General features: G+C 39.5%; 1 protein-coding gene and 1 pseudogene across 9 annotated transcripts in view; one reads left to right on the forward strand and one right to left on the reverse strand.

Moving 5' to 3' along the window:
• Positions 1-301: 301 nt before the first annotated feature.
• Positions 302-19366, reverse strand: part of ZNF143 (zinc finger protein 143) — a 67185-nt gene continuing 48120 nt past the window's right edge. For all 8 annotated transcript variants that reach the window (XM_086340112.1, XM_086340106.1, XM_086340105.1 and 5 more), the window contains 4 exons: positions 17860-18008; positions 14796-14957; positions 2168-2314; positions 302-1313 (listed from right to left, as the gene is read on the reverse strand). In XM_086340112.1, the coding sequence (XP_086196238.1) occupies positions 1230-1313; positions 2168-2314; positions 14796-14957; positions 17860-18008 (542 nt within the window). In that variant the 3' untranslated portion in view covers positions 302-1229. The remainder of the gene's footprint in view (positions 1314-2167; positions 2315-14795; positions 14958-17859; positions 18009-19366) is intronic.
• Positions 2485-4315, forward strand: LOC147357760 (CBY1-interacting BAR domain-containing protein 1 pseudogene; annotated as a pseudogene). Its single transcript, XR_015142085.1, has one exon. The product of XR_015142085.1 is annotated as a CBY1-interacting BAR domain-containing protein 1 pseudogene (transcript).

The following is a 19366-nucleotide window of genomic DNA, read 5'->3' on the forward strand; positions in this document are numbered from 1 at the left end:
AAAAAACACCCTGGACATGGGAGTCAGTCTGGCTTCTCAAGTCCTTGCCTTGCCTCACCAAGTTCTGGGCAGACACAACTTCTTTGAACCTTCAGCTTTCTCATGTACAGAGGTATTAAATCTCATATATCTCACAAACTCCTGTTATGAGCAGATAAATATGTATGGAAAAGTACTTACTGTGCTTGATACATAATATACTCTCAATATATATATATTGTATTTTAACCAATTACATTAGTGGTGTTTTCTACAACTCTTCCCCCCACCCCATACCAATTTAATGAAACAAATATAAAGGTAACATTTTAAAAATTGCTGTATTCAAAATTAATAATAAACTTTAGGGTAAATAAGCTTTAAAACAAAGGTACATAAGCAAAAATAAATAATTTACACCAACCCACTAACCTAATTTTCAGAGTAAAGCCATTCCCAATTACAGCACTATTATCCCGGGCTCCAGCCTGTGGTCAAGCTTTGATAGTTCGTTATTTTTAAGAAACAGTGACAAAAAAACTGAACACTCAGGAAATCATCTTTAACAAAACCGAAGTACTGGATTTAACTTTTTAATTTTAAATAACCAAACTTTGTAATTTTATACATAATCCAATGTAATGCTAATATAATTAGCACTTCAGCTTGCAGAGCTGGAATTTAACAGGGGTGGAAAACTGTAATGAATAGTCTTCAAACCGTGAGATATTTAATACAAATAAAAATGGACAAGTATACAGTAGAACAAAAACTGCAGACACTCTACTAGCTGAGGGAAATATCTGAAGGCTTTACATCCTTTATTATCCATGATGGCTTTTGGAATTATGATTGTTTGACGTATAGAACCTTTGACATTTTCAATACAGCCTTTATTTATTTACTTTTTTCATAGTAAGTTAAAAATCCATCATAAGACTCCGTAAGACTTCACTGGTCTTGCACGTAGACTCTAGGAGTTTGCAATCTGATAAAAGAGTAACATAAAAAATTACTGTATTGCCCTAATTTCATACTTCCTTGTACACAATACATCAGTTCAGGAAATCTATTCCAAGGGTTATATACACAAAAGTGTCAAGAATAAAATGTTCTCCACTCTTGCATAAAAATGTGTACAGTGTTTCGGGAATGGAAAATTTCTAATTTTCCTGGGCCCGGGCTTCATGGATCTCTGCTGCCTGAAGATGAAAGGCTTCTCTGGCTTTATTGCTCCACTGTTCTGAGGATTAATCATCCAACCCTGGCGTTTCTCCTTGCTGGATCCTGGATGCTATTCTGATGGCTTCTTCCAGAGATGGCTGTTCTCCAAGCTGAAACAGGAACATACACAAAGCCACAGTCAAGGTAATGCCAAAGAAATATAATATCCCAGAAGTAAAATTTCTCTCTATAATTCTAATACCTGGGCTTGTTAAAGTACTAATGCTCATCCACAAAACACAAAAATTCCTGCTGGGGAGAATAATGCAGTTTCTTTATACAGGATTTTGATAAATCTTCACACATGCAAGGAACAAAAAGATGCTTATCTTTTCTGTTGGAGATAGAGAGCTTCATGAGCCTTTAGCTTCATGCCCATAAACTAAATTAAAACCAACAGTTGGCATTTTCCTGAGTGCATTCTAACCCTTTCCAAGTAAATATGTTAAAACAAAACAAACTTCCCAAGGAAAGGTAATCTACACCTCATATTCTAGATTCTCTGAATGCAGTGACTTCCCAGAGACTATTCTTCATAGTCTTCTGACATTCCCCATCATAACATACAGCTGTTGTGCAGAGACATTTTTGAGGACTAACTTGGGAGTCTATGTTTACAGGTGGTTCATTTCCAAGGAATAATTCTTAAATGCTTTATGGAATCCTGCCTAATTAAAACTTTTATTCTGACAGTAAAGATGGCTGGTCAGGTACACACAGGGATGTATATACCAGGAGCTTTATACTTCTTGTTATAAATTCCCTTATAACACGCAAAGATAGTAGCAAACAAAGTTTTAGTCTCTTTGAGTTTATTTCAAACATGGCAATTTCCTTAAAGGAGCTAAGCACTGCGTATTATTCTGCGGCCTGCTTCTGTGAATGCCATGCATCAGAGCACAGTGACAAGGCTGAGGGCTGAACAGCACTGCTGTCGACAGAGGACAGCTGCCATTGTACTCACCTGAACCGCAATCTGGGTGCCGTTGGATGTTGCCACTAAGGTCAAAGGTCTGGTTTCTGTGGTTACTAAGTGATGGCTATGTTGTTGGTGCCCCATTTCTGATGATGCAGTATGGAATGCTGCCAAGTCCTGAGCCACAATTGCAACCTTAAAAAATACACAGAAGAATTAAAACTATGATTTAAATAGGTTAAAATCCATTTAATGCAAGGGACTGTCTTCAAATTCAAAAGGAAATCCTCCCTTCTGACCATAGACTTGTAGAAGCTGAAAGCTGGAAAAGACCTTACATATTGTCTATTCTGAACTCCTCTTTTTTTCCTTTTTTGTTTTGACTGCACCTCCCAGACTGTGGGATTTTAGTTCCCCTACGAGGGAGTGAACCCAGGACCTCAACAGTGAGAGCAGAGTCCTAACTACTGTACTGCCATGGAATTCCCGTGGACTCCTCTTTTTTGAGGAAGTTGACACTCAGAAAGAAGGGACTTATCTAAAGTTATGAAGCAAGCCGATAGCAAAACAGGATAGAGGACACTGAGAAAGTGGATTCGCTATGTCAGATTTCATTAAACAGAAGAGATGTGACTGTGCCTAGATTCTAATATCCCTAAGCAGCTGCCTGGGAAGTTACACTCATGAATTCATTTATATTTCATATGTCTATTTATTCCTGAGTTTGGATCCGTGGTAGATACACTATTTTATCCTGTTTATCTGTTGCACTACAAATTAGATTTCCATTAACCAAAAAGGACCTACTATGTAACACAGGGAATTCTGCTCAGTGTTATGTGGCAGCCTGGATGGGAGGGAATCTGGGGGAGAATGGATGCATGTACAGGTATGGCTGAGTCCCTTCGCTGTTCACCTGAAACTATCACAACATTGTTTGTTAATTAGCCATTCCCCAATACAAAATAAAAGGTTTTAAAAAATTAGATTTCCATTAAATGCTTAAAATTAAACAAAAAATTAAAAATAAAATAATTTGGGCGCACGGGGTGGGCTCTCGCGCCCCGGCGCATGTCCGGGCGCCAAGACCCTGTCGTTGGGTCTCAGCCCAGGGTCTCCGGCCGTGAGCGAGGCAGCATGTTGAGGCACAGCTTGGAAAACCGGGACGCTCAGACCAGACAACTGCAAGATGCTGTCACCAATGTGGATAAAGATTTCGGAGAGCTGTGCCAGATCTTTGCTGCTTACGTGTGGAAAACTGCCCGACTGCGAGACAAAGCGGACCTCCTGGTGAATGAAATCAACGTATATGCCTCTACCGAGACTCCGCACTTAAAGCAGGGCCTGAAAAACTTTGCTGACGAGTTTGCCAAACTTCAAGATTATCGACAAGCCGAGTTATATTTTATAATAATTCTCAATAGGTTGAAAGACTTGAAGCCAAAGTAGTTGAACCTTTGAAAGCTCATGGAACCATTGTAAAAATGAAGCGAGATGATCTCAAAGCAACATTAACAGCAAGGAATCGAGAAGCTAAACAGTTAACTCAGTTAGAAAGAACACGTCAGAGAAACCCATCTGATCGACATGTTATTTCACAGGCAGAAACTGAATTACAAAGAGCTACAATGGATGCTACCCGAACAACTCGTCATCTGGAGGAAACTATTGACAATTTTGAAAAGCAGAAAATAAAGGATATAAAGACTATATTTTCAGAATTCATCACTATTGAAATGTTATTTCACGGCAAAGCTTTAGAGGTCTACACTGCTGCCTACCAAAATATACAAAAGATTGATGAAGAAGAAGATTTAGAGGTTTTCCGACATTCTCTGTATCCACAAGATTATTCATCCCGTTTAGATATTGTAAGAGCAAATTCGAAGTCACCTCTTCAAAAATCATTGTCTGCTAAGTGTGTATCTGGAACAGGACAGGTAATTGACCTGTCGACTAAGAAAGGATCACCAAACAGAAGATGATGATGAAGAGGATGAAGACTTAGATGTTACAGAAGAAGAAAATTAAATTACTTAAGTAAATTTTGCATTTCCATCTTAAATGACCTGGAATCCAGAATTACTAAAATTGCAAAACATAATACTGGCTTGATATGTTAAACCTCAAAATTAAATCCTACTGGAAATGTAGAAATTATTAAAGGAAATTTATGCCAACCAAAAAATAAATAAATACATACAATAATTTTAAATAAAAATATTTTAAAATTAAAAATAAAATTAGATTTCCACAGGGAATTCCCTGGTGATCCAGTGGTTAGGACTCAGCCCTTTCACTGCCGTGAGTCTGGGTTCCAGCCCTGGTCAGGGAATTGAACTAAGATCCCAGCAAGCTGCACAGCATGGCCAAAAAAAAGAAATAAAAAGATTTCCATTAACTGGGAAAACAAAGTACCAGGAACATTACTACATGGCATGAGGGATCTTAGTTTTCCAACCAAGGACTGAACCCATGACCCCTGTAGTGGAAGCATGGAATCCTAACCACTGGATTACCAGGGAATTAATTCCCAGCAACACATTGTCACAGTCACTTCCTCTTTTAGATCCCACAGAATCTTTCCAACCTGTTCCTGAAGCACCTAGTCAGAGTGGTTAAAAGTGCTTTTGTGGCTCTTAAACTACGAATGCAGCTTTTTCTGTGTAGATAATAACATAGAAAATAGCATCAACTACATGTCATATGGTATTTCAGTATTCTGTTCAGCCAAACTTAGAGAAAGAATAGGTTAAAAACTGAAATTACTATTTTACTTGGCCATTAATCCAATAAGAATGCTAGATTTTAGTGCTAATAGGTATTTAGCTTAGATCAATCCCAGTATTGGTCCATAGTCCAGCAACAGATTTTAGTCCAACAACAGGGGAGAAGTTTATATTAGACTTACTTTCCTTCAGGTAACAATCATAAAGTGTCAAAAAAAATATGAAAAAGCAACCATCTGAAGGCACTGGTGAATGGTGAAAAGCAGGCAGGAAATGGAGGGGATTCTCAATAGAAGGGAACCACAGTGGGTCACATTGGTTTCAACAGCTTTTCCACTTGAGGGCAGTCACCAATCTGCAGCATAAGGCAACTTATGGTATAAGATATTGAAGTCCAGGGCTGCCAGAATGGCTATATATTGAAAGGGATATCCTAGAAAGGAGAAAACCAGAGGGAGGGGGACCCCCCCAAACCTGTATATAAGTTCCTCTCAATTCTTTAAGACCTCAGAACTGCAAATGTGTTGGGGAGGTGTCAATAAATCTGGAATAAAGCAGCAGCTAGAAGGCTAAAAAGCTGAAAAGAGGATTCAGTGATACTCACCAGAGGGCAGACAGAATTTAGAATTTCAACCCCACCAAGTTTAGAAGGGCTTGAAAAATACCTCAGGCTTTCCACTGACTACATTTTAGGAATAAAGACTATGTCCCAGGACTAAAGACTCACTCTGAGACCAAATGCCAAAACCAAAACAAACCTACCTTAATAAAGTGCAAAACCCAGCCTCCATAAGTAACTTAACTACTTGATAAAATTAATATTCTTCAGAGGAAGATAAACAAATTAAAAATCCCAATACTGTATCATCTACAATATCCAGAATACAGTAAGAAATTACAACACATGAGAAGAAGAAAATGTAATCCAGAGTCAAGAGAATATGAAGTCAACAGAAACAGACCTTGAGATGACCAATATGTTGTGATTAGCAAACTAGGACTTTAAGACAATTATTATATGTTAAAAGGCTTATGGAATTCACACAAGGGGAAATCTCAGTAAATAAATGAAAACTATAAAAAAGTAAATTCTACAGTCAAAAATGACAATATCTAAAATTATCTAAATGGGCCTAATAAAAGATGGGTAAAATAGGTGATGTCAAAAGAAAAGATTAGTGAACTCAAAGACAGAGCAATAAGAATTATCTATCTGAAGAACTAAGAAAAAAAAAGAATGCACCCCCCAGAAACTTGTGGGAAAACACCAAGTTAATATACATATACTTTAGAGACCCAGAAGTAAAAGAGAAACAATGAGGCAGAATAAAAACTTTTGATGAAATAATGGCATAACTTTTCCTAAATTTGATAAAAACACAAACACCCTTCCCTACAAAAAACATTACCATATAATGTTTCATGGATCACAATAAACTGTGGAAAATTCTGAAAGAGATGGAAATACCAGACCACCTGACCTGCCTCTTGAGAAGCCTATATGCAGGTCAGGAAGCAACAGTTAGAACTGGACATGGAACAACAGATTGGTTCCAAATAGGAAAAGGAGTATGTCAAGGCTGTATATTGTCACCCTGTTTATTTAACTTCTATGCAGAGTACATCATGAGAAACGCTGGACTGGAAGAAACACAAGCTGGAATCAAGATTGCCGGGAGAAATATCAATAACCTCAAATACACAGATGACACCACCCTTATGGCAGAAAGTGAAGAGGAACTCAAAAGCCTCTTGATGAAAGTGAAAGTGGAGAGTGAAAAAGTTGGCTTAAAGCTCAACATTCAGAAAACGAAGATCATGGCATCCGGTCCCATCACTTCATGGGAAATAGATGGGGAAACAGTGGAAACAGTGTCAGACTTTATTTTTCTGGGCTCCAAAATCACTGCAGATGGTGACTGCAGCCATGAAGTTAAAAGACGCTTACTCCTTGGAAGGAAAGTTATGACCAACCTAGACAGCATATTCAAAAGCAGAGACATTACTTTGCCAACAAAGGTCCGTCTAGTCAAGGCTATGGTTTTTCCTGTGGTCATGTATGGATGTGAGAGTTGGACTGTGAAGAAGGCTGAGCACCGAAGAATTGATGCTTTTGAACTGTGGTGTTGGAGAAGACTCTTGAGAGTCCCTTGGACTACAAGGAGATCCAACCAGTCCATTCTGAAGGAGATCAGCCCTGGGATTTCTTTGGAAGGACTGATGCTAAAGCTGAAACTCCAGTACTTTGGCCACCTCATGCGAAGAGCTGACTCATTGGAAAAGACTCTGATGCTGGGAAGGATTGGGGGCAAGAGGAGAAGGGGACGACAGAGGATGAGACGGCTGGATAGCATCACTGACTCGATGGACATGAGTCTGAGTGAACTCCAGGAGTTGGTGATGGACAGGGAGGCCTGGCGTGCTGCGATTCATGGGGTCGCAAAGAGTCGGACACGACTGAGCGACTGATCTGATCTGAATATTATATATGTTGTCTTATAATTACATATAAGAAACCTAGGAGATAAATACAAAGAAGACCACACCATAATTACATTGCTAAAAAGCAAATATAAAGAGTCTAGAAAATAGCCAGAGGAAAAACTGGTGTATCATATACAGGGGAACAATGATATGAAGATGGCTGATTTCTCACCAGAAACAATGAAGGACAGAGACAATTTAAAGTGCTGAAAGAAAAAAAAAAAAAAGAAACCCGGCCAATTGTATATCTAGCAAAAATATCCTTTAAGACAAAAATATGTTTCAAACAGAAAGGCGACATAACATGTTTTCAAATAAGCAAAACTAGAGAATTTGTCACTGTAGATCTGCACTACAAACAATGCTAAAGTATATCCTTCAGGGGACTTTCCTGGTGGCCCAATGATAAAGAATCTGCCTTGCAAGCAGGGGACACAGGTCTGGTCCCTGGCTGGGGAACTAAGACCCCACATGTTGCAGAGCAACTAAGCCCAAGTGCCGCAGTTACTGAGCCCACAGGTACAACTACCGAAGCCTGCTCACTCTGGAGCCTGCACAGCAACCACGCACTGCACGGAGAGATCCTGTGCGCCACAGCTAAGACCTGACACAGCCAAAATGAGTTAACTAATTTAAAAAACAAAATATATCCTTCAGGCCAAATGGATGTCATTTAGACACTTAGTCTACAGAAAGGCATAAGAGGCACTGGAAATTGTAAACCAGCAGATAAGTATAAAATATTATGTTTCCCATCATCTTGTAACTTACTTAAAAGATTAACTGCTTATGCTAAAAAATAATATTGCACTGCGGGGGTTTTAATATCTGTAAATATAAAATAAATCACAGCAGCACAAAGAGTAGGGACATAAATGAAAATATACTGCTTCAAGGTTTTATGTAAACTAGTAACAATCTTAAGTCTAAGGAGACCGCAATAACTTAAGGATGCACATTTTAATCCCCGGGGCAACCTCAAAAAGGTAACAGAGAAGGGTATAATTATGTAGTCATTTGAGGAATTAAAATGAAATATGTACACACCTAATAACAGCGTTTCAAAAACCTAGAAGTAAAAAAAGAAACAACTAAAAGGGAGACAAATCCACAATCATAGTTGAAGATATCAATTACTTTTTCTTAGTAACTGATAGAACAAATATATAAAAGATTAATAAGGTTATAGAATATTTGAACAACACTATCAACCACCTTAACTTAAAGTGTAACATGCTATACACAAGTGCAGAACACACATTCTTTTCAAATACATATGAAATACAATAGGAAATCAATGAAAGACAAAGGGAAAACAAGTCTCAAATTTCAAAATAATAATATCTTACCATATGGTTCTCTGACCAAAACAGACTTAAATTAAAAATCAAGAAAAACAGGTATTGAGAAAAGTACCAGATATTAAGAAATTATCAGGGCTTCCCTGGTGGCTCAGATGGTAAAGAATCTGCCCACAATGTGGAAGACCCAGGTTCGATCCCTGGGTCAGGAAGATCCCCTGGAGAAGGAAATGGCTACCCACTCCAGTATTCTTGCCTGGAGAATCCATGGACAGAGGAGCCGGGCAGGCTACAGTCTAGAGTCACAGAGTCAAACACAACTGAGCAACTCACATTTTCTCTTTCAAGAAATTAAACCTACATGCAAATTAAAACCACAATGATATACCATTTCACATCTACAAGAATGGCTAAACTTTTAAATAGCAACAACTCAAAATGTTGATGATATGAAACAAACAGAACTATTGTGAGTGGGAGTGTGAGTGGGGTCAAACCACTTTGAAGAACTGCTTGACACTTTCATATAAAGTTAAATATACCTCTACCCTATGACTCAACAATTCCACTAACAGGTTATTAATCTGAGAATGAGAATATGTGTCTACAAATATACTTGTACTAGAATTTTTACCACTGTCTTAATTCATAACAGAAAAAAAAAAACTGGAAGCATCTCAAATATTTGTTCATCAAGGGGAGAATCTATCAATAAATTGTGATACACTCCTAACCACAGAATACTGCTTAGCAATAAAAATGAAGGAACTCATGTTATAAACAATAACATGGATAAATCTCCAAAATGTTATGTTAAACAAAAAAACACAAAACAAGAGAGTTCATACTCTGGCATCACTATGCAAAATTCAAGGAAAGACAAGATAATACAGTCAGAACAACTAGATGGACACTGACTGGATGGGGTCCCAAGAGAACTTTCTGGTGTGACAGAAATGTTCTAGATCTTGTTTGGGATGGGATGGGTGTGTATGTTTAACAACTCACTAAACTGTAAACTTTCTGTACAGGTAGTGGTCCAGTGATTAGGATTCTGTGCTTCTACTGCCAGGAGCCCAGGTGTGATCCCTGGTTGGGGAACTAAGATCCTGCAAACCACATGATGTGGGGGAAACAAAAAATCTATGCATTTCACTGTATATAAATTTTACCTCAATGAAGAAGAAACAATTGCAGGCTAATATGAAAAACATGTCCAATCTCACTAATAGACAAGTTAAAGTGAAAATATAACTTATCTTTTGCTTGTGAATAATGCAAATGTGAAAAACAAAATCCTCAGTGCTACCAAGAGTACAGTGAAATAAGAATACTTTTAGAACCATGGCATAATTATTAAAACTCTCCAGAAAGGAATTTAGCAATATTCTTTTTAGAAGAAGGTTAAAATAGTTCATCAGTTCAGTTCAGTTCAGTCGCTCAGTCGTGTCTGACTCTTTGCGACCCCATGACTCGCAGCACGCCAGGCCTCCCTGTCCATCAACAACTCCTGGAGTTCACTCAGACTCACGTCCAACAAGTCGGTGATGCCCTCCAGCCATCTCATCCTCTGTCGTCCCCTTCTCCTCCTGCCCCCAATCCCTCCCAGCATCAGAGTCTTTTCCAATGAGTCAACTCTTCACATGAGGTGGCCAAAGTACTGGAGTTTCAGCTTTAGCATCATTCCTTCCAAAGAACACCCAGGGCTGATCTCCTTCAGAATGAACTGGTTGGATCTCCTTGCAGTCTCTCAAGAGACTTCTCCAACACCACAGTTCAAAAGCATCAATTCTTCGGCGCTCAGCCTTCTTCACAGTCCAAATCTCACATCCATACATGACCACAGGAAAAACCACAGCCTTGACTAGACGGATCTTTGTTGGCAAAGTAATGTCTCTGCTTTTTAATATGCTGTCTAGGTTGGTCATAACTTTCCTTCCAAGGAGTAAGCTTCTTTTAATTTCATGGCTGCAATCACCATCTACAGTGATTTTGGAGCCCCCCAAAATAAAGTCTGACACTGTTTCCACTGTTTCCCCATCTATTTGGCATGAAGTGATGGGACCAAATGCCATGATCTTCGTTTTCTGAATGTTGAGCTTAAAGCCAACTTTTTCACTCTCCTCTTTCACTCATCGAGAGGCTTTTTAGTTCCTCTTCACTTTCTGCCATAAGGGTGGTGTCATCTGCATATCTGAGGTTATTGATATTTCTCCCGGCAATCTTGATTCCAGTTTGTGCTTCTTCCAGCCCAGTGTTTCTCATGATGTACTCTGCATATAAGTTAAATAAGCAGGGTGACAATATACAGCCTTGACGTACTCCTTTTCCTATTTGGAACCAGTCTGTTGTTCCATGTCCAGTTCTAACTGTTGCTTCCTGACCTGCATATAGGTTTCTCAAGAGGCAGGTCAGGTGGTCTGGTATTTCCATCTCTTTCAGAATTTTCCACAGTTTATTGTGATGCACACAGTCAAAGGCTTTGGCATAGTCAATAAAGCCATTAATCTAATAATTCCATGACTAGAATTTGTTTCCCATGAAAATAATCAGAGACTTGCAGAACAATCTGTGTATGTGGAATGCGTTAATACATGATGGTATATCTTGCATTGCAGGCAGATTCTTTACCGTTGAGCTACCAGGAAAGCCCTATAGTATATCCATTTGATCAATTGTTTTATAAATATTAAAAATTCTTTTAAAAGAACATTTAATTGATATGAGAAAGTGCTCAGGATATAGTGTTAAGTGGATGACAAGCATACAAAATTGTATTATTATCCTCAACTTTGTTCATACACACATATACACAGAAAACAAGATGAACAGTCCTAAATGTTGAGACTAGTTATTTTAACCTCAAGGGATTATAGCTAATTTTTAGTTTGAGTCCCTATTTTCAAATTCTTTTGGGTACATACCTTTAAGTGGAATTACAGGATCATATGTAAATCTATCTATGTTCAACTTTTAAAAGAACTGCTATATTGATTTCCACAGCAGCTACATTCCCATGAGCAATGCACAAGATTTCCAATTTCTTTATACTGTCCCCAAATTTGTTATCTTCTGTTTTTGGATAAGAGTCATCCTAATGGGGGTAAAGTGGGGTCTCACTGTGATTTTGATTTGTATTTTCCTAAAGGTCATTTAGCACATGGAAAGGTATTCAACATCATTCTGCCATAAGGGTGGTGTCATCTGCATATCTGAGGTTATTGATATTTCGGCAATCGTGATTCCAGCTTGTGCTTCTTCCAGTCCAGCGTTTCTCATGATGTACTCTGCATAGAAGTTAAATAAGCAGGGTGACAATATAGCTTTGATGTACTCCTTTTCCTATTTGGAACCAGTCTGTTGTTCCATGTCCAGTTCTAACTGTTGCTTCCTGACCTGCATACAGGTTTATCAAGATGCAGGTCAAGTGGTCTGGTATTCCCATCTCCTTCAGAATTTTCCACAGTTTATTGTGATCCACAGTCAAAGGCTTTGGCATAGTCAACAAAGCAGAAATAGATGTTTTTTGGAAACTCTCTTGCTTTTTCGATGATCCAGCGTATGTTGGCAATTTGATCTCTGGTTCCTCTGCCTTTTCTAAAACCAGCTTGAACATCTGGAAGTTCATGGTTCATGTATTGCTGAAGCCTGGCTTGGAGAATTTTGAGAATTACTTTACTAGCTTGTGAGATGAGTCCAATTGGGCGGTAGTTTGAGCATTTTTTGGCATTGCCTTTGGGACTGGAATGAAAACTGACCTTTTCCAGTCCTGTGGCCACTGCTGAGTTTTCCAAATTTGCTGGCATATTGAGTGCAGCACTTTCATAGCATCATCTTTTAGGATTTGAAACAGCTCAACTGGAATTCTATCGTCTCCACTAGCTTTGTTCGTAGTGATGCTTCCTAAGGCCCACTTGACTTCACATTCCAGGATGTCTGGCTCTAGGTGAGTGTGAGTGATCACACCATCATGATTATCTGGGTCGTGAAGATCTTTTTTATACAGTTCTGTGTATCCTTGCCACCTCTTCTTACTATCTTCTGCTTCTGTTAGGTCCATACCATTTCTGTCCTTTACTGAGCCCATGTTTGCATGAAATATTCCCTTGGTACCTCTAATTTTCTTGAAGAGCTCTGTAGTTTTTCCCATTCTGTTGTTTTCCTCTATTTCTGTGCATTGATCGCTGAGGAAGGCTTTCTTATCTCTCCTTGCTATTCTTTGGAACTCTGCATTCAAACGGGTATATCTTTCCTTTTCTCCTTTGCTTTTCACTTCTCTTCTTTTCACAGTTATTTGTAAGGCCTCCTCAGACCACCATTTTGCTTTTTTGCATTTCTTTTTCTTGGGAATGGTCTTGATTCCTGTCCCCTGTACAATGTCACGAACCTCCGTCCATAGTTCATCAGGCACCCTGTTTATCACTGTCTTTGGTAAGCAGAAGTAGTTTTGAAAAAGTCCAATTTATCCAAAAAGAAAAAATTTTATTGTTAGTGCATTTTGTATCCTGTCTATGAAATTTTTATCCTAAGGTTACAAAAACATTTACTTTTAGAAGCTTTTTTATTCTGATTCCTGTATTTCAAGGTCCAGAAGACTTTTAACGTTGTTCTTTTTTTCAGGACTTTGCATGTTCTTTTTAGGTCCTTTGTATTTTCATATAAATATTGGAATTGGGTTATGTGTATCTTAAAAAATGCCTTCTGAAATTTTGATTGTGATAGTACTCAATCTACAAATGAATTTAGGAAGAATAATAGCTATGAATTTTGACAGACCCTTGCATTGAACAGGGTACAGTAGCTGAAGTGAAACTTAGCATTGTCTTCAGCATAGCACAGCAACAATTTTTGTGTGCGTGTGTTGTTGTAATGTCTTCAATTTTATTTATTGATTTATTTGGCTGTGCTGGGTCTTAGTTGCAGCATGCAGGATCTTTTTTTTTTTTCCAGTTATGGCAGTCAGAATCTTTAAGTTTCAGCATGTGGGATCTAGTTCCCCAGCCAGGTGCCCTCTGCATTGGCAGCACAGAGTACTAGCCACTGGACCACCAGGGAAGACCCTATAAGAACAGTTTTTAAACGTATTAACCAAAATCATTTAAGATGAATGAAAAATAAAAGTACAAAGAGATACATAAGATTTGGTACCACTGTGCTGACCATCAAAAGGGGAGGAGGCACTCTCAAAGGCTACAGATAAGAATGTAGATGTGTACAACCCTAGAAACGAAGTTTGGCAATGCTTATCACAATTACAAATGTGTATGTCTTTTCAGCCAGCAGTTTCACTCTAGGGATTTATCTAGTAGCAGATATATTCACACATAAAAAATCCCATGTGCACAAGATTATGTGTTGTCTGAAACAGCAAAAGACTTTAAATAAATTACGGCATGTCCATACAGTGGAATATGATATAGCTTAGAACAAGAATGAGAGAGAATTCCCTGGCAATCCAGTGGTTAGGACTCTTCACTTTCACTTCCAGCGCCCAGGTTCAGTGCCCGGCTGGGAACTAAGATCCTACAAACCATGCGGCGCCACCAGATTATCAAAAAAAAAAAAAAAGAACAGGAAAACTCTCTATATAAAGACACAGAAAGATGTTCTGGATGTACTATTAAGATTAAAAAAAACAAGGAGGTGAGAAACACTACTGTGCTTACTACAGTATAAAGGGCGGGGGGAGATGACTATTTGTGTGTGCGTGTGCTCAGTCGCTCAGTTGTATCTAACTCTTGTGATCCCAGGGGCTGTTATGGGGTATATGCAAAAATCAATCCTATTTTACACATGAAAAAAAAACTGAGACTCAGAGGGCTGTGTAGCTAAAAAGCTTTAAAACTGAGATTCAATCTGAAGTTTATGTGCTTAACCACTGGACTTCCCAGGGAGCGCGAGTGGTAAAGAACCGTCTGCCAATGTGGAACACGTAAGAGACATGGGTTTGAGCCCTGGAGGAGGGCATGGCAACCCACTGCAGTATTCTTGCCTGGAGAATCCCATGGACAGAGGAGCTTGGCGGGTGACAGTCAACAGCGTCACAAAGAGGCACATACAACTGAAGTGATTTAGCATGCACGATACCACACCGTACATCTATGACTAACAATTTTGATACTGATATTTGTACCAATTGGTATACAAGAAAAAAGCAATTACCTGCTGCCCTTCTGTACCCTCGGCAGTAACCATAGCAACAGAATGTGCTCCTGCTGAAGAAATGACTGCATCATGAGCAGGTACTGTGATGGGCGTTCCGTCCTGTGTTACCATTGTAATGGTGTTGCCAATGGCCTGCATGTCGGCTTGAGATATGTTGACCTGCAACACAATGCATTTTACAATCAGGCAATGTTTCTTGCTTTATCTGGTCAATTTTATTAAGGACTGAGCCTAAGCCTCCTATGGCTTCCCATGTGGCTCGGTGGTTAAGAATCCGCCTGCCAGTGCAGGAGATGCAGGTTTGATCCCTGGGTCAGGAAGAACCTCTGGAGAAGGAAATGGCAACCCACTCCAGTATTCTTGCCTGGAAAATTCCATGGACAGAGGAGCCTGGCAGGCTGCAGTCCATGGGGTTGCAAAGAATCAGACACAACTGAGCATGTACACATACAAGTCTTGTTTAAGTCTACTCTGGGAGCAAATAACCATTTTATAATGGAATAAACTCTTTTTAGAAAGAGATCATCAGAAAAACTGAGTGTTTCTTAAATACGTTTTCCTCCTCTCCATCTCTACTGACAATTTAGATTTCTATTTTTCTTTCATCTAATTTTTGCCAATAATACAACTTCTTTCTAGATATTTAACCCCTCCCTAATCATCTTGCACCTTGTCACCTTGGTAAAAAACAAATTTCATTATGCTCCCTGCTCAAATCCCCAGTGACGCCCTATCTGTCCAGAATAAAACTGTTAGTAAATTTGTTTAATCTTATATGCCAATCAGTGGACAAAGAGTACTATGTGGAATTAGTGATGACAGAAGTGAGGAGGAGAGGGATAAATGGGATGGTCCAAGTGCTCTGTATGTTTCTATCCTGAATATATTCTGCTTCTAGCTAACACTGGCACATTCAGTTCAGTTCAGTTCAGTTAAGTCGCTCAGTCGTGTCCACCAGGCCTCCCTGTCCATCACCAACTCCCGGAGTTCAATCAAACTCACTGAGTTGGTCCATTGAGTTGGTGATGCCATCCAGCCATCTCATCCTCTGTCGTCCCCTTCTCCTCCTGCCCCCAATCCCTCCCAGCATCAGAGTCTTCTCCAATGAGTCAACTCTTAGCATGAGGTGGCCAAAGTACTGGAGTTTCTGCTTTAGCATCATTCCTTCCAAAGAAATCCCAGGGCTGATCTCCTTGCAGTCCAAGGGACTCTCAAGAGTCTTCTCCAACACCACAGTTCAAAAGCATCAATTCTTCGGTGCTCAGCCTTCTTCACAGTCCAACTCTCACATCCATACATGACCACAGGAAAAACCATAGCCTTGACTAGACGGACCTTTGTTGGCAAAGTAATGTCTCTGCTTTTGAATACGCTATCTAGGTTGGCTGGTCATAACTTTCCTTCCAAGGAGTAAGCGTCTTTTAATTTCATGGCTGCAGTCACCATCTGCAGTGATTTTGGAGCCCAAAAAATAAAGTCTGACACTGTTTCCACTGTTTCCCCATCTATTTCCCATGAAGTGATGGGACCAGATGCCATGATCTTCGTTTTCGGAATGTTGAGCTTTAAGCCAACTTTTTCACTCTCCACTTTCACTTTCATCAAGAGGCTTTTGAGTTCCTCTTCACTTTCTGCCATAAGGGTGGTGTCATCTGCATATCTGAGGTTATTGATATTTCTCCCGGCAATCTTGATTCCAGCTTGTGCTTCTTCCAGTCCAGCGTTTCTCATGATGTACTCTGCATAGAAATTAAATAAGCAGGGTGACAATATACAGCCTTGACGTACTCCTTTTCCTATTTGGAACCAGTCTGGTGTTCCATGTCCAGTTCTAACTGTTGCTTCCTGACCTGTATACAGATTTCTCAAGAAGGCAGGTCAGGTGGTCTGGTATTCCCATCTCTTTCAGAATTTTCCACAGTTTATTGTGATGCACACAGTCAAAGGTTTTGGCATAGTCAATAAAGCAGAAATAGATGTTTTTCTGGAACTCTCTTGCTTTTTCCATGATCGAGCGTATGTTGGCAATTTGATCTCTGGTTCCTCTGCCTTTTCTAAACCAGCTTGAACCTCAGGAAGTTCACGGTTCACGTATTGCTGAAGCCTGGCTTGGAGAATTTTGAGCATTACTTTACTAGCATGTGAGATGAGTGCAATTGTGCAGTAGTTTGAGCATTCTTTGGCATTGCCTTTCTTAGGGATTGGAATGAAAACTGACCTTTTCCAGTCCTGTGGCCACTGCTGAATTTCCCAAATTTGCTGGCATATCGAGTGCAGCACATTAAGAGTTATTTATTCAAAGGGCAGATTAATCATGGGAGGTAAAGTTCTAAAAGAGATGGGTAAAAAGACAGTTCTCCATGGAAGAAGCAGTATTGGGGGATAAAGAAACCCATGCATCTATTTCCGCGGGTATTAAGACAACCTTAGCAAGGGCTTAAAAATGAAATCAAGTCTGAATTATTTTAGGACAGTGGCATCTAGAAAACAATGACAAGTTTGACTGTCAAACAACAACTCTTATATTGCTTTTCCTGGGGAAATCAAGACAGCTTCCTATTAATTTTGAAGCTAGTTAAATGAACTCCCATGATTCCAAGTAGGGAGAAAGTCACACCCTGGAAATTTTACAGGTTTCCCCATCACTGACTTGCCCAGATCTTTTAATGATGTCCTCATCACCTCTGCCAAACTTCTGCTGATTTCTCAATCTTATCTCCTGGACCTAATTAGCCACCCAATCTATCCCTTCCAAGTTTCACACAGACCCATTACTTTTCACTGTGTTCCTGACCTTCATCACCTTACCTTTGAAAGATACCCATTCCACCACGTGAATTCTACAGAGTGACAAACCTTCTCTCTTTATGGACCTCCTTGCGTGTAGTCTCTTTCAGCAAAAAAGAGTCTCTTTCTTCAGGAGATCTAGCACTGCTCACAAGCTGAACTCCAAACTTTGTGCTCTAATTCAAGGCTTTCTTCAACTGGGACCCAACCTGCCTTTCGAGCCCAGGCTCAGAGAAATATTATTTAATGTGTCTGGCTTTTGGTGGGTACTTACACGCTGAGTCCCGTCCTGGGATATGAGTGTAACCTGTTGACTCAACCCAGACTGGGTTACTGTGGCTACTTGGGTAGATACGACGTCATCCCCTTCTACACCTGTAACATATGTGATCTGGGACCCTTTAAGGACATCTTCACCTTGACCTGTTTAAAACAAATGAATCATTTATTTGATCAACCTACCAAGCTCTTTAGAAAACAGAATATTTTAAATATTATGGAGAAACTGACAAAAATGAAAGGGCATATGTACTGAATTCTTTTTTTTTTTTTTTTTTACTTTACAATATTGTATTGGTTTTGCCCTACATCAACATGCATCCGCCATGGGTGTACACGTGCTCCCCATCCTGAACCCCCCTCCCACCTCCCTCCCCATACCATCCCTCTGGGTCATCCCAGTGCACCAGCCCCAAGCTTCCTGTATCCCGCATTGAACCTGGACTGGCGATTCGTTTCTTATATGATATTATACATGTTTTAATGCCATTCTCCCAAATCATCCCCCAGCTCCCTCTCCCACAGAGTCCAAAAGACTGTACTGAATTCTAAACCATGAAAATGATTTCTAACACCTCCTGCCGATCTCTCCACCTGCTCTTTTGCAAAGCCAAACCAAATCCAAGCAGACTGAACTAAACTTTTCCACATAAAGAGTAACTGTTCTAATTTTGAGAGACCTTGCTTACTCCCTTAGTTGGCATAATTATATAACACTGTGCATGTGTGTTGGGGTGAGGAGTGGGGGAACTGCACAGGGAGACTAACTAGCAAGTAACCCTTCTAACATGGCAAATATGTGCTAAGTTCTTGCAGTCACTTAAGAAGCTGTTAAAAATGATAAGACAATCTTCATAAATATTAACCCCAAAACCAGAATGGTGTGTAAACACAATGTACTAACACTAAGTTACTTACTCTTTAACAAGAGTGACTTATTGCAAGTCATCAGTACACAATGATATCACTGTGTAAAGACAGTATTATCTGGGGAAAGGTTAATAATTTCATAAGTGACTGAACAGGAACTCCCACCCACTTTTTTATTTCACAAAAAATCAGCAAGTAAACAGAAATTTCCACTGTCCATTACTTCCATACTTGGCAACCAGTAAGATGCCTTATCCCTCTCTTCTACTGCTTTCCACATCTCATGAGGCCAGAAAAAGGGTAATTTTCTTTTTTTAATTCAAAGGACTTTATATGCTAATTTAAGAGTACTTCTCAAAGTTATGGTTGATGCCTGCACTCATACAGCTATGGTCATCATGGTGTAATCCCTATGACACTCATCATTTCATTTCTTTTTGTTCTGTTCCATGGCTTCCAAGGTGGTTCAGTGGTAAAGAATCCACCTGCCAGTGCAGGAGATGTGGATTTGATCCCTGGGTCGGGAAGATTGCCTGGAGGAGGAAATGGCAACTCACTCCAGTATTCTTGCCTGCAAAATCCCACGGACAGAGGAGCCTAGTGGTCTACAGTCCAAAGGGTCACAAAGAGTT

Source organism: Bos grunniens, chromosome 15, assembly GCF_055505025.1.
Source record: "Bos grunniens cultivar Pamir isolate PY7600 chromosome 15, Bosgru_T2T1.0, whole genome shotgun sequence".
Taxonomy (NCBI): Eukaryota; Metazoa; Chordata; class Mammalia; order Artiodactyla; family Bovidae; genus Bos; species Bos grunniens.